The sequence below is a fragment of the Chelonia mydas genome, chromosome 7 (genome assembly GCF_015237465.2).
Source record: "Chelonia mydas isolate rCheMyd1 chromosome 7, rCheMyd1.pri.v2, whole genome shotgun sequence".
Lineage (NCBI taxonomy): Eukaryota > Metazoa > Chordata > Testudines > Cheloniidae > Chelonia > Chelonia mydas.
The window spans coordinates 57,062,473-57,078,345 of record NC_057853.1 but is presented as its reverse complement, the minus strand read 5'-3'; the positions used below and the strand labels follow the sequence as shown (position 1 = coordinate 57,078,345).

The following is a 15,873-nucleotide window of genomic DNA, read 5'->3' as shown; positions in this document are numbered from 1 at the left end:
TCAGAGCCCCGGCCCCTCTGGGCCTGGCAGTTCATGGCCCCGGCACCTCTGGGCCTGGCAGTTCATAGCCCCGACACCTCTGGGCCTGGCAGCTCAGAGCCCCGGCTCCTCTGGGCTTGCTGCATTAGTTATGAATGTAAAAAAATTGCTTGAGCCCTAGTACCTCTTTCATTAGAAATTAAGCACTGGCCTTAAGGCTAGGGAGGACAGAAAACAAGAGAGTGGGTGGTGGAGGGGAAGGAGAATCTCCCCAAGTTTCCTGCAGCCCTAGATTATATTCACGTTCCAGACTTGCTTCCAAGTCAGGCCGTCCTATGTATGTGTCTATGGAATGTCATTGGGTGACTCCATGCTGGTTTCTCCACATGTCCAGGACCAGTACCTGTTCTGCTACGAAGTAGTGCTGCAGGTGCTGCAGAACATTGAAGCCATGGAATCCCGTCTCCTCCAATAAGAACCTCTGCTATTGCCACTCATCTTGGAGAGCCCCCGGTTACTGGAGACTTATTGTAACGGGCAGCCAGACCAGCACAGACAGGCGCTGTACTGCATGCACTACCTTGCTTGTCACGCTGTGTAAGGAAATGCTGATTTCTAAAGCATTTCTAAATCAGCATAAAGTAGGTTGGTAAATTATTGATACGCTGGCTCACTGACTTAAGAATTGATCAGCATCACTGGCAATATCAGCTGTTTAGATATCATTGGCTCCTTTTATTCTGTGCCCATGTCAAAGGGAAAGTATTACTAAACCAGCTCTGTGAGTCTATGTATATATAATTGTCACAGTAAACATGCAATTCTTCCCTTCCCATTGATTTACTACCTAATAGTCCCTTACTGAGGGCCTGATCCAACTCCAATTCAAGTTGATGGAAAGCTCCATTGATTTCGGGGGCAGGAGGGTTGAATTTGGTCCTTAAGCAACATTAAATAGCTCTGTTGTACTATAATCTTTTTTGTGAAAGCTGGTTCACTTTCTGAAAGTTCCAGTTTGAGTAAATCTCTCCTGTTCTCCCCTTTCCTCCCCTCCAGTTCATCCCATGAGACTGAAATCTGCATTAAACTGGAAAACTCTCTGGGATATCTTACCTACCTCACAGCCTGGGGCATTGTGGGGGTTCATTTGTTCATGTTTGTAAATTGCAAACTACTGCTATGATATTATTGTAACTCGTTTGCCTAGAGGGTTATATTTATGGAAGTAGAATTATTAGCTATGCAACAGAAGATTACCTTCTGTTAAAAATAGGTAACACAGTGGTGAAATACATTAACAGCAATATGTGTATAAAAACTGCTTCCTTGATTTCAAGACAGTAGTAATATTAAGAGGTATTTGCATACAAAGCCACTCTACAAGCTACAAGATAATAATAAATACTCTTGTTTCATTTTATTATGGATCAGAGTGATAGATTTATGGCGGAAGAGGAATATGGCATTAAATACAACTTAAAAGCCTGACTTTCAGAAAAATGCATCCTTATAAAGTTATTCTAAGATTCCAGGTCAATTTCTGCTTTCTGCTCCCAGCTACACGGGGCTAAACCAAGAGTAACTGGGAATAGAATTTACAGTGTAAGCCAGATGCTGATTCAGTCACAGTGATAGAAATCCAGAACTCCTATTAAGTCATTGGAGCAACTCCAGATTTACACGGCTGTAAATGAGAACAGAACCTGGTGTTCTATCTTGAATTAACTGAGTTTTAGCCTTCTAGAAAGCATTATGAATTTGTTTTACTCTCTGCATGCTGCATCTAGAGTAGCCGTTATTTGCACAGATTTGTCAAGCATCATTAGCCAAATGTTCATAAATCTGTTACCTCTATTGAGTTTTGGCCTTTCACTTTGGTTTTATTTACTGCACTGTACATGTTATGGCTTTTTAAGATAAAATTGCACAACCTAATGCACAATTCACTTTTTGTACTAAACTGATTTAAACCAGTTTCGCAATGGAAACATTCTGGACTTTGTACAAAGATGGCTGTGAACAAACCTATTGGATTTGTAAAGACAATCCTGGTGGTACCCTGTGTTGCTCCACTTTTTACATGTGCATCATCTTTGCAGCTGTTTGAACATATAAATGTTTCCTGTTTTACAGGGATATTAAAGTAAGAGATGTTTGACAAAACTGGCTTGCGTTTCATTTCAGTCTCTTGCTATGAAATAGATATAATAATAGGAGAGTTTAAACTAACAACAAGAGGTTGAGAGTGATATAAGCCCTCATGCCTTGGGGCATAAAACAACTTCTAAATCCTGGGGGTTAGAAGGAAACATTCTAGCTCTGAGGATAGTCAAGCAGTGGAACAGGTGACCTATGGAGGCTGTGGAATCCCCACTATTGGAAGTTTTTAAGAACAGGTTGGAAAATCACCTGTCAGGGATGGGCCAAGGGATACCTAATCCTGCCTTAGCGTGGACTAATGACCTCTTGATGTCTCTTTGAGCCCTACATTTCTGTGATTCCCTGGGGGCATACTGTCCCACCTCTGCCCACTATGGCATTTCTTGTACCTTCCTCAGAAGCAGCTGCTACTGGCCACAGTCTGAGACAGGATGCTGGACTAGATGGATGTGGGTCTAATCTATTCTGGCAATCACCATGTTCCTACATTGTCAAGGACTGATTCCTCAACGTCTTAACCTCTGCGACAAGTGCTGTAGTAATGGGTCCAAACCTGCCATCCATACTCAGGCAAAACATGATTTAGTGTTAGGGCTACACTGTTCTACAGAGTCAGACTTCCTATCCTCTGGGATGGTTAGCATGGACAGCATGGTGGGAGAGAGCTATCCCTCCAGAAAGTGCAGTCTGAGGTACAACAAATGGTCATCAGAACTAGAATGGAAAATAGAGCCTTGTTCATCAAGAGATCTAAAGCCACTTCAGTTAATACTGTTGTCAGGGTTCCCTCCCCACTCTGAACGCTAGGGTACAGATGTGGGGACCCGCATGAAAGACCCCCTAAGCTTATTTCTACCAGCTTAGGTTAAAAACTTCCCCAAGGCACAAATTCTTCCTTGTCCTTGGACAGTATCGCTGCCACCACCAAGTGAGTTAGACAAAGATTCAGGAAAAGGACCACTTGGAGTTTCTGTTTCCCCAAAAATATTCCCCCAAGCCCCTTCACCCCCTTTCCTGGGGAGGCTTGAGAATCATATACCAACCAAATAGGTAAACAAGGTGAGCACAGACCAGACCCTTGGGTTTTTAGGACACTAAAAACCAATCAGATTCTTAAAAACAGAACTTTATTATAAAAAAAAAAGTAAAAGAATCACCTCTGTAAAATCAGGATGGAAGGTAATATTACAGGGTAATAAGATTTAAAACACAGAGGATTCCCCTCTAGGCAAAACCTTAAAGTTACAAAAAACAGGAATAAACCTCCCTCTTAGCATAGGGAAAATTCACAAGCTAAAACAAAAGATAACCTAACACATTTCCTTGCTATTACTTACAATTTGTAATATTAGATGCTTATTTCAGATATGGCGTTAGGAGATGTATTTTTCCTGCCCTGGTCCGTCTCTGTCCAGAGAGAACACAAAGAGAGCACACAAAAAAAACCCCTTCCCCCACAGATTTGAAAGTCTCTTCTTCCCTTATTGATCCTTTTGGTCGGGTGCCAACCAGGTTATTTGAGCTTCTTAACCCTTTACCGGTAAAGGAGGGATTTTATGCTATCCTTAGCTGTATGTTTATGACAACTGTGCACAGTTGGCCCAGGGCCTGGACTGCACCTCCATTTGATGGGACATCAGCAGAGGTGTTGGCACAGGGTCGATGCTGCAGAGTGGGCACCTGCCAGGGAGTAAGAAAGGGATCATGTGGGCACATGCTGAGCCAGGTGCCAATGGCCAGGAACAGGTTGTGCGTGCAATCAGCTGGAGGCAGAGAATGCAAAGGAACAGGCGCAACCTGTTCGCGTTTGCTGCTCATGGTGTTCAGGGAGCGGAGGACTCCAGTGCTCACAGCAGCCCCCGACACCCACTAGGTGCCAGAGAGGGGAGGCCTGAGGAGGAGTAGCCCTGGCGGTTGGAGGAGTACACATTGCACCCTCGTAAAGGATGTAGCAGAGGCTGCTGTTATGTACTTTCCCCCATGCTCCTAAGGGCATTGACGCACAGCCTCTCCTCAGCTTCCTCCCTCAACATGGCTAAAAGCCAAGCTCAAGAGAGGACAGATGGTCCAGTGATTCAGTGACTAGCCACTGGGCTCAGGTGGCCTAGATTCAATTCCCTGCTTTGCCACAGCTGTCCTGTGAGACCTTGTGTCACACACCCTAGTGAGCGCCCCCTTCCAGCTATGCACGAGGACCCCTGGGAGGGGAATATCAGCCTCTGTGCTCTGCATCCCCTGGGACGTTTCAAGCTCCTGGAGCCTCAGTAGACTGAAGCACTGGTTCCTCTCTCGCGCATTTCTTGGGCTCTGACTCTGTGTGTTACCCCCTCCTCAGAAACAGGGTGTCTCAGCTCACCTGCACCAGTGATCGCCTACTTAACCCCAGCCCTCTCCCAGAGCTCCCCCCAAGGTGGGAAGCGTATGGCTTATTGTTTAACTCTCACAAGGTAGCTATGACTCAGTCAACGTACGCACGCTTTGCACAGTCTACCACCTTTCTGCTCTTTATCCTTAGTCCTGTAAAGCTCATCAGAGTACAGCTCATACAAAATAATACACATCTGAAACCACAGTGGCCCTCTGTTGCAGCTCAACCTTCCCCTGTGAGTCCTGGGGGGAACATCTGGGGCCAGGAAGGCAGGCTGTGGCATGCCAGCTGGTCTTTCTCTCCCTCACAGAGCTCCTGCCCAGCTTCTGCTCTCTCCTGCTTTTGCTCTCTCCTGCTCCTCTCACTAGCTCTTCCTGTCTGGTTCCTATTCCTGTGTGTTTCTTTATTTAAACCCTCCTGGTCTCCTAGCCTCTTCTGGTCTCCTCCTGGTAACTTTCCACTGCTCCTACCTTTCCCCGACCCTTCAGGAGAATCTGCTACACTCATTTTTCTAAGGATTCAGCAGCTGTTTTAGCATAACCTTTTGTAAGGGTTAACTGCCCTCATTAACCTTAACTATTTCCCATTGTGTTGGTCTGGGGTGTATCTGCTACAGGACCTGGACACAACAGCGGATCCTCATACATGTAGGCATTCATGACAGAGCAGAGCAGACTTCCCAATATCAATCGGAATTCATCAGTTGTCCAGATACAGCCCCAATTCATCACACGGTGGGCTAGTCACTTAGCCTCTCTGGGACTCTGGTCCTCATGTGTGCCATGGGACAGTATTTCCCTACCTCATAGGTCCGCTTGCTGTATTATGAGGTGCTCAGATACTATGAGGGTGGGGCCCATAGAAGTACCTACATAGATATACCTAAGATGGCAGCTGGAAGATGAAGTGCAGTATAACCTCAAGGAACTTCAGCTGTGAGGGAGTCAATACTTTTAAACTTAAGAGTCTAAATCTAAATGCAGACACCTCAATTCATGATGTACCTGAATATGGACTTTTAGATCCACATCCTCAGAGGTATTTAGGCACCTAACTTCCACTAAAATCAATGAAAGTCAGGATCCTAAATACCTTTGAGCATCTGGGCTTTAGATGCCCACGTTCTGAAAGTTTTGATTTTGGCTTTTTTCCTTACCCACTATTTGCCTCCTGTTGTTTCCAACAGCTGCTGTTGCATGGTGGCCATCTTGTCACCAGCTCCACCTCTAGAAGGAAAGAGGGGGAAATTGTTATTAGGCCAAAGCTGCTTCTGTGGATCAGCAGGCATGTGGAAAGTTGGTTTCTGAGTGAGGATAAATGCTGGAATGGCACATTCCACCCTACCCCAAACATTGCCACCATTTAGGCGCCACAGACCTGTTTGCCTATTGCCAACTCTCATAAAATACATTCACTGCCCTTTCAGAGCTCGCTGAGAGAGGTACTCATGGCTGTAAGAAGGGACTTGAGTCTCCAGTGTACATCATATTCTAAATGGGAATTTGCAGCTGGCCTGTGAGAAATGCTCTTGGATGCATAGCCTTGGTGGTAGTTCTGTGCAAATTGCCCTTTCAAAAATGCTGCTCAGCAGTGCAAAGCAGAGAAATGATTACTTTGGTGCTCTGCTGTGTTTATCAGAAAGAAATACAACAGCTCATGCTTCCACCCCCTGCTAATTCAGTAGTCAATATTTCTTTGCAATAAGAAACAACGCACTGATTTTAGTTCTAATAATCCTTGAGAAGAATCCCTAAATGAGAGCTCTAATTTACAACCAGGCTGTCATTCTCCACCTACTTTGGGGTGAAATATGCTGGCTGTATTCCCGCTTTGTAGTTTCCCTGTTTTCTAAATCAATCGTATTCCTGCTCTGTTAGTTTTGTAACTAGGCTCCTCATTTGCCATGTGAATCTTCTGGCTCAGAGCTGAGTTACCATGACCCTTACACCACACACAGCCATGTTAGCCAAGAACCTCGTGGATTGCACTCTATTCCCAAGGCTGAACTTAATCAAACACACATGATGGGCCCAGTCCTGCAGTCTTTGCTTAGGCAAAACACCCATTGACTTAATGTTATTTATATTCCAGTAGCATCAAGAAGCCCCAGCATAGATCAAGGCCCAATCATGCTCGGTGCTGCACTTACATGTAGCAAGGGACAGTCCCGGCCCTTAAGTGCTCACAGCCTAAGGAGACAAGACAGCAGCACATGGGAAGGAAGATTTATTACATGTGGGGAACTGAGGCACTGAGAGGTTAGATGACTTGCCTGCAGTCACACAGAGAGTCTGTGGCAGAACCGAGAAATGATCTCCAGCCTTGCTGTTCAATGCCTTAACCTTAAGTCCAGACTTCCTCTGTCATCACGGTAGGCATAGGTCTGCCACTTGGCTAGAGGCAGAAGGGAGCCAGTGTCCCCCATAATCATGTGGGAGCAAGGCACCTGCAGGACCATCTTTCTCCTTATGTCCCATGAGGCAACTGAGCTCAGCTGGGGTGTCCTCGCTTGCTCTCCTGAGTCTCAGTCTGTGGTCAGCGGTAAGGTAGTGGTTTGTGGCACTCCTTCCCTGCGACCATTCAGGACCATCCGGTCCCTCTGTGACTGCTCACAGCGCTCCCCGGGTGGGTCGGTATATCCATGACCATTTAGCACCCCCATTTTGCACCCCCTTCTACTTATAGCGATATGTGGGGGAACAGGGCTAGGTTTAGTGGATGGGAAGCGGGGAAGTCTCCCTGCTGGACCTGCTGTTAGAGTGTATTATTGTTCATGCAGTACAGTGCCTTGGGGGGTATTTTAGGTGTTTTAGGTATTTTAGGGTATTTAAATAAACATGCCTGTGGCAGGCACTGAAAATGGAAGGAGCCGGCCAGAGCGATGAACTGATGGCTGCTCACAGGCTGTTGGAAGCTCCTGGTGCTGCAGCTGGTGCAGTAAGAGGGAACCAGTGCTGGGCGGGCACCTGTGGCCCAGCCCGAGCATCTGCCATGGACAAACTGATCTGGGGCCTTGAGTTAGGGAATAGCAAGTGTCTGACTGTGAATGGTAGTGGCCAGACAGAGGAGCATATGTTCTGTACCCAGGCCATTCCCAGTAACACAGATGGCTGGTTGGTACATGGATGGTGAGACGTATAGAGCCATGAATAATGATGGTTGCCGTAATGCAGCTCCGGCTAAGGAGTCCTGCTCCTCTAGGGATTGCTGTGCTGTTGTTCTTTAGCCCTGAATGCACACGCTGCCCATCCCCAAACTGGGGAGGGGGAGAAGAGAAGGTTCCTACTGCATTCGGCTTTGGGGTTTATGTCAGTAGAGTTGCAGGCAAAACAGAGGTGGACATGAATGCACTAGTCTTTCCTCTTAACTTCTGATTTTCCCGATTTTAATGTTTGGGAGCAAGGGCCATGTCCTGGACCACCGTAACTGCCATTAAACAGAGTTGTTGTCTGCTTAATTCTTCTCCAGCTTTTGTGACCCCAGAGTCAGGGAGAAGGGGGTGGGCTGCCCCTGCCTGGGAATAAGAGGGAGAAGCTATGCTGCTGAAGCTGCTTCTGGCTGTGCCGACCCTCATGAAGGTGTGAGAAGCTGTGACAGGCCTCAGTCAATTCTTGGTGGCTGTAATGTCTGATCCCTGCTTACAAGTTACTGAAAGTAAGTACAGCCAGAGCAGCCCTCTGTGGTAAGCCATGGCAGCATCTCTGTCAGCTGGCGGGAACGAATGTGAAGGAGCCTGGGTCATTGCTCAGGCCCAGCTCCACAGAGGTATGTTGCCACCTTACGTCTAGGTGAATCAATGGGTGTTAGGTGTCTTTCTACCTTTGAGGATCTGGGGCTCACTTCCTAAAACTTTCCACAGCCTCTCGTGGCCTTCTGGAAGTTGGATACTGCCAGGAGCCAGCTACCCAGCAAGTCTGCCCACTGCACGCCCCAATCCCAGCCAGTCTGAGGGATACCGCATCACTAAGGCTACATTTTAGTCATGGGTATTTTTAGTAAAAGTCATGGACAGGTCATGGGTAGTAAACAAAAATTCACAGCCCCTGACCTGTCCATGACTTTCACTATATATGTCTAGCTAAAACTTGGGCTGGGGGGCTGTAGGTGCTCTGGGGGGGCGGTCCAGGGGCACCGGGGGGCTGGGGGGGCAAGCAGGGATCCCCGCTGGTGCTGTGGGGTGGGGCAGGTGGCAGGGTTTGGTGGGGATGACAGGATCCCTACCCGGCTCCGACCGGCATGTCCCTGCAGCTCCTAGTGGGAGGGGCAGCCAGGGGGGCTCTATGTGCTGCTCTTGCCACAAGCGCCGGCTCCACAGCTCCCATTGGCTGGGAACCGCACGGAGCCCCTTGGTTCCTCCGTCTAGGAGCTGCAGGGACATGCCGGTGGGAGCCGGGGAGCCCCCCAGAGGTAAGCGCCACCCTACACCCCAACCTGCAGCCCTGAGCCCCCTCCCACACACCCAAACTGCTGCTGCTGGCCCAGGGACTGCCCGGCTCGGGCATTGCAGAAGTCATGGAGGTCATGGAAGGTCATGGAATCCATGACTTCCGTGACAGACATGCAGCCTTCCTCATCACTATGTACAAACCCACCAGTGTGGGACACCTAAAAAGATGGTGGCTGGCTGCTCTCTTGGCCAACACTATGGGCTGGGCAATGATCTCCAGAACTAGGAGTCTTTACAATTTGTGCTGAAGGGCCAGGTCCTCAAACTCAGAGCTGTCATGGCCTCACATCCTCTATAGATTAGGCAGAGAGGGGAACATATAACACACACAGTGACCAGCGGGGTTACACTAGCTTAAGCCCTGTGGCTGGAAGCTGTGGAGAGTCATGAGCTTGCTACTGACACCTGTTGGTGAATAGGGAGAGGAGCAGCTCAGAGCTGCTTGAGAACACCAAGGGGACAAAAGCTTCCTAAGGAAGGGAGTTCTCTGCTTCCATCAGTTGGTGAGCAAGGGGAAATGACTGAGTTGGTCAGGCCTCATTTGCATTTCCATTATGTGACAGTTTGGGGGCATTTTTGTCAAAATTCAGGTACGTTTTTACATCTGGGGGTAATACACCCTTATTATGCCTATCAGAAAACTAAAGGAACACTTGACTGCACCAAATGTGGGTGAGGTGAGGGGTCACTCTAACCAAAGGGACAATCTGTTATGGTTGGGTGACAGAGTCTGGACAAAGCCAACAAAGAAAGGAAAGTTTTTGTTACTCTCTGGTGTAAGTGTATTCCTAAGGGTAAGGATTTTATTCAGAGTCTTATATGCTACTGAACTCTTCTGAAGACTTAAAAAAAGAAAGAAAGAAAGAGATGTTATAGAAGCAGCTTAATACCATAAAGACAGCTTCCTGGGTAGGAAGGGGCTTTGCAGATAGCTTCAAGGCAGTTTCAAGGTGAGTGATGGTGGTTTGGGCTGACCTGGCAGAGAGCAGCTGCCGGTTTGAGAGACTCTAGCGTGCGCCTCCATACCTAGCACCAAAACTGCAATTGCTACAGCTGGAATAGATGATAGAATGCCTGGAGGTGGACCTGCCTGAGTTTTGGACTCTGGATAACACATGATAAGTGGAGGAAGGGAGTGCCTACTGGTAGAAGGCATTGCCTCGGTAGTTGTCACAATCCTCAGAGGAGGACTGAGGCTAAGGCTATTGCCTGGATACGCTGGGTGGTGGGAGTCTGACCTCGTAGATATTGCTGACTTATTAATTGCTGGCTTTCCCAAGCTTATTCTGTGTCCCCCTTTCTACCTTCTCCCCCAGTAAAGTCCTCTTTGTTTGAAATCTCTAAGCTCAGTGTTTGCAAGGGGGAAGCATTGCTTATCAAGGGTGCTCAGGGAGGTAATTTAATTTCCCCAGGTTTCTGCAGGGGAGCTCAAGCGAGCGGTGTTTACATTTTCAGCAGGAACTTTTAGCTCATTGAAACCCAGCTGTTTTTGTTCACAAAAACGCCTCACGGCAGGGTTACACTAGCATCATACAACAAATGCTGGAAGTGCAAAACACGCAGGTTTGGGGGACTTACACCTTGATGTACTGCTGGTCAGAGTAACCTGATGTGAAGAGGTCTTGCTGTGTGAATCCATGCAACAATGCCATCCCCCACAGAGAGCACCGCAGGAGAGCTGGCTGTATTTTAAAGAATCCTTATTGAGGCTGCAGGAACAAACCATCCCGATGTGTAGAAAGAAGAGTAAATATGGCAGGCGACCAACTTTGCTTAACAGCGAAATCCTTGCTGATCTTAAACACAAAAAAGAAGCTTACAAGAAGTGGAAGACTGGACAAATGACCAGGGAGGAGTATAAAAATATTGCTCAGGCATGTAGGAGTGAAATCAGGAGGGCTAAATCACACCTGGAGTTGCAGCTAGCAAGAGATGTTAAGAGTAACGAGAAGGGTTTCTTCAGGTATGTTGGCAACAAGAAGAAAGTCAAGGAAAGTGTGGGCCCCTTACTGAATGAGGGAGGCAACCTAGTGACAGAGGATGTGGAAAAAGCTACTGTACTCAATGCTTTTTTTGCCTCTGTCTTCACGAACAAGGTCAGCTCCCAGACTGCTGCACTGGGCAGCACAGCATGGGGAGGAGGTGACCAACCCTCTGTGGAGAAAGAAGTGATTCAGGACTATTTAGAAAAGCTGGATGAGCACAAGTCCATGGACCCAGATGTGCTGCATCCGAGGGTGCAAAAGGATCTGGCAGATGTGATTGCAGAGCCTTTGGCCATTATCTTTGAAAACTCATGGTGATCGGGGAAGGTCCTGGATGACTGGAAAAAGGCTAATGTAGTGCCCATCTTTAAAAAAGGGAAGAAGGAGGATCCTGGGAACTACAGGCCAGTCAGCCTCATCTCAGTCCCTGGAAAAATCATGGAGCAGGTCCTCAAGGAATCAATTCTGAAGCACTTAGAGGAGAGGAAAGTGATCAGGAACAGTCAGCATGGATTCACCAAGGGCAAGTCATGCCTGACTAATCTAATTGCCTTCTATGTCGAGATAACTGGCTCTGTAGATGAGAGGAAAGCAGTGGACGTGTTATTCATTGACTTTAGCAAAGCTTTTGATACGGTCTCCCACAGTATTCTTGCCAGCAAGTTAAAGAAGTATGGGCTGGATGAGTGGACTATAAGGTGGATAGAAAGCTGGCTAGATTGTCGGGCTCAATGGGTAGTGATCAATGGCTCCATGTCTAGTTGGCAGCCGGTATCAAGCGGAGTGCCCCAAAGGTCGGTCCTGGGGCCAGTTTTGTTCAATATCTTCATTAATAATCTGGAGGATGGTGTGGATTGCACCCTCAGCAAGTTTGCAGATGACACTAAACTGGGAGTAGAGGTAGATATGCTGGAGGGTAGGGATGGGATACAGAGGGACCTAGACAAATTGGAGGATTGGGCCAAAAGAAATCTGATGAGGTTCAACAAGGACAAGTGCAGAGTCCTGCACTTAGGACAGAAGAATCCCATGCACTACTACAGACTAGGGACCGAATGGCTCGGCAGCAGTTCTGCAGAAAAGGACCTAGGGGTTACAGTGGACGAGAGGCTGGATATGAGTCAACAGTGTACCCTTGTTGCCAAGAAGACCAATGGCATTTTGGGCTGTATAAGTAGGGGCATTGCCAGCAGATCGAGGGACATGATCGTTCCCCTCTATTCGACATTGGTGAGGCCTCATCTGGAGTACTGTGTCCAGTTTTAGGCCCCACACTACAAGAAGAATGTGGAAAAATTGGAAAGAGTCCAGCGGAGGGCAACAAAAATGGTGAGGGGCTGGAGCATATGACTTATGAGGAGAGGCTGAGGGAACTGGGATTGTTTAGTCTGCGGAAGAGAAGAATGAGGGGGGATTTGATAGCTGCTTTCAACTACCTGAAAGGGGGTTCAAAGAGGATGGATCTAGACTGTACTCAGTGGTAGCGGATGACAGAACAAGGAGTAATGGTCTCAAGTTGCAGTGGGGGACGTTTCGGTTGGATATTAGGAAAAACTTTTTCACTAGGAGAGTGGTGAAGCACTGGAATGGGTTACCTAGGGAGGTGGTGGAATCTCCTTCCTTAGAAGTTTTTAAGGTCCTGCTTGACAAAGCCCTGGCTGGGATGATTTAGTTGGGGATTGGTCCTGCTCTGAGCAGGGAGTTGGACTAGATGATGCCCTGAGGTCCCTTCCAACCTTGATATTCTATGATTCGAGCCCCTTGATTTTCAGAGCCCTAACTTTGACACTACTGCTTAAGCTACAGGAGTAATTACTGACCCTACTGTAGCCCAGCTACTGAACACATTTTCCCAGTGGGTTACCCAACTATTCACCAAGCACCAGTAGAATACTGGTGTTCAGCAACCCTGGATTTTATCTCTGCCTCTGAGAGAAGGTGGCAATTTTATCCTCTTGAGAAAGGATAACCCAGACTGGCTTAGTCCCCCTAAAAGATAGTGTGTGCAGTGGGTAATATTGGATTTGGCATGTTAGACACCTGGGCCACCTGCAGAGACACCTTGAATAAGCTACCTGAGAACTTATGTAAAAACCCAGGGGGCAATGTTCAGCCCCTTTTCCCTAAGAGTCTTCTAGCTTGGGGGCGTGGTCTGAGTTAATGATGATTGTCTCCCATGGCAGAACAATTAGTAAATAAATGTAAATGCTACCAGTGTTGCCAGATTATAACAGCTAGTAAACACTGCCACCTATTGGCCCATAACAAACACTACACCATTAACTGTGGTCATATTCAGTACCTAGACACTGAGCATTGGCAGCTTTTGGAATTGAGAAGATTTTCCCCCCGCTTCAGTCTTGTTTAGAAATGATCAGACATTACAAATCGAAAATTCCTATTGGGCGTTTCAGAGGCTGGTTTTATGAAGCTCTCTTTTATTTCCTCCTGATGGGTGTTTTTAGCTGAACCATTTGCAAGCCTGATGCTTAAGCTCTGCCTTGGGCTGAGGCATTTTTAGTGCAGGCTCTCAAACGTGTAAACAGGCATTTAGACACCCCTGCTAAGGTCTCTTCACTAGAAACATCTACAGTATGACTACATTGCAGGCACAGGGTGTGACTGCAGCTCACGTAGACTGAGAAAGCTGCAATTGAGCTAGCTCAGATCGCAGAGCAGGGAAGCCTTGGCAGCATGTGCCTCAGTGCGAACTAGCCCCATTAGTAATTACCCAGAGTTTCTGGCAAGCTTGTACAGCCCGTGCTGAAGCCAGCTCCAGGACACGAGCTAGATAGATTAAAAACTAGATCATCTACGTCTACACGAGCTGCAATCACACCCTAGGATTGCAGTGAAGATATACCCATCGTTAGCGCTCGCACTTGAGACAGACAAAGCACAGGACTGGGAATCAGTTATTAATTTGTTCTTTTAATTGCCTAGAGGCTTTTGTGATTGGCAAGTGCCTTATAAATGCACTTGTAATAAGGGCTGGTTTATGCACAACTTTTGCACCAATTGAATTAGGTAGGTTTGAGAACTGATCTAGTTATATTAGTGTTGCCCCTAGGGCAGAAGTAGAGCTATAAAAATGTTTATATAGCTTATTCCGATCAATGCGGAGTCCGCATTAGGGTGGACACCTTCAAAGTTGTGTGTAGTGTTGGCGCTGATGTGTGGAGACTGAATCAAAGGCAGAGATTGATTCACTTCAATTCAATGAGACGAGATGGTCTGACAAGTCCTTCAAGGGTTGGCAGAGGTTACAAAAGTGGCAGGCTCCCGAGGTGCATCTCAGAGGTGTGAGAGACCTGCTCATGTCCAGGCTGCGCGTTGTCTGTGGCTGGATCTCATGTCTCATTCCTGTCCCAGCAGCATAAGCTGTACCCTGCACTTTCAGAGGAGGTAGGTGGCCAGCACAGAACTTGCTGCTCTGTGTGTCATGCACCAAACCAGTCAATGCAGCTTGGGTCCTGGGAGCTCTTTGAGATCCTGCTCTGAATATTGCAGCTACTTAGCTTGCTATTTAAACCATCTGATGTAAAATAAGACAAAGATATCCCAGGGCTGTACAGCCCTGACCCAGCGACAGGCACAATGGGAACTATACACTTCCTGTCCAGGGCCCCTAGCTCATTAGCACAAACCAGCATTGCCCAGGGTCCCTCCTTGTTTCAGTTGCTCGCTCCATGGTTCCTCCTTCTCCTCCTAGTTCAGCCCCCTTGGAAATGAGCCCTTTGATTTGGAGCATCCCCTTTCCCATCCAGCAGGCCCCTAGTCATCCCCTTCTCCTCCTCCTCCCTAGCTGGGGCAGATTTCCTCCCGGCCAAACCCCAACTGCAGTGAGCTCTTCACTGCCCATCTAGTCCCTCTATCAGTAGTTGCTGTAATTACTTGCTGTAAGCTTGGGTGGTGCCAATGTCCTCGGATGAGCACCATCTGTCAGACACCAAGAATCAGGGAACAATTAATGCTGGAAACATGCCGCTGTAAGGGAGGCGGCTGCTGTTCTATGGAAAGCTTGATCAAGGCAGGAAACAGGGTCCATAGCTTGAGAACTGAGTGGGCCTGGCTGGTGTTCGTGCACCACCCAGAACACCTGCGCAATGCACGCCAAAGGCTGCTCCACCTTGGTGCAGGCCCTTCTTTTCTGGGAGTTGTTTTTTATAAATAGTCATAAAGAAACAATAAGAAATACAACAAGGTAAACTGACCGACAGCTTCCGTATTTACCAAGGGCTGCACATTCCACAGTGTCCCCGATTAAATTGCGCAATTATGCTACTTGCCAAAGCTGTAAGACCAGACAATGCAAAACCAGCAATACTGGATATAGATAGAACGTGGTAAGGTGGGAAGAAACAAACAAAAAATTACACAAATCAGCGCCCCCCCCCCAAAAAAAAAGTGAAGGAGGGAATGGGGGGGCGGCTGGAAGAGCGGAGGGCAAAAGCAGAGAGGTCAGGTGGAATGGAAGTCTGGTATTATTTGCACTATCTCAGGATTCTTTTTCCAAATGTATCAAGAAACAGGGTCCAAATTTCTTTGAATTCCTATAATTGCCCTTCACACCTATATTTACTTTAACTCTTCTTTCTTTCGCTGCTAACTCAAACAGGGGCAGGCATTTCTGATTGGCTAGGAGCTGGGTCCAAAACTGCAAAATGTTTGCAATGAGATTTTAAAGCACGCTCACCAGGCCTTGGATTTCATCACCAACTCAGCCTGGGGTGAGTTGTTACTGTTACTATTAATAATCACATGACAGGGCATGGAAGGGGTCTACTGTGCCATGCGCCATACAAACACCCAGCAAGACACAGCCCTTCCCTTAAGGGCTCCCAAACTAGAGAGGCAGAGGAAGTATTTCCTGTTCTGTTCATTCCCTCTGGGGAACCAAGCATTGGCCACGGTCGGAAGACAGGACACTGGGC

General features: G+C 47.5%; 1 protein-coding gene across 3 annotated transcripts in view; it reads left to right on the top strand.

Moving 5' to 3' along the window:
* Positions 1-1,464, top strand: part of FRMPD2 (FERM and PDZ domain containing 2) — a 129,956-nt gene extending 128,492 nt beyond the window's left edge. For all 3 annotated transcript variants that reach the window (XM_043551851.1, XM_043551850.1, XM_037905588.2), the window contains one exon: positions 374-1,464. In XM_043551851.1, the coding sequence (XP_043407786.1) occupies positions 374-454 (81 nt within the window). In that variant the 3' untranslated portion in view covers positions 455-1,464. The remainder of the gene's footprint in view (positions 1-373) is intronic.
* The last annotated feature ends 14,409 nt before the right edge of the window (positions 1,465-15,873 follow it).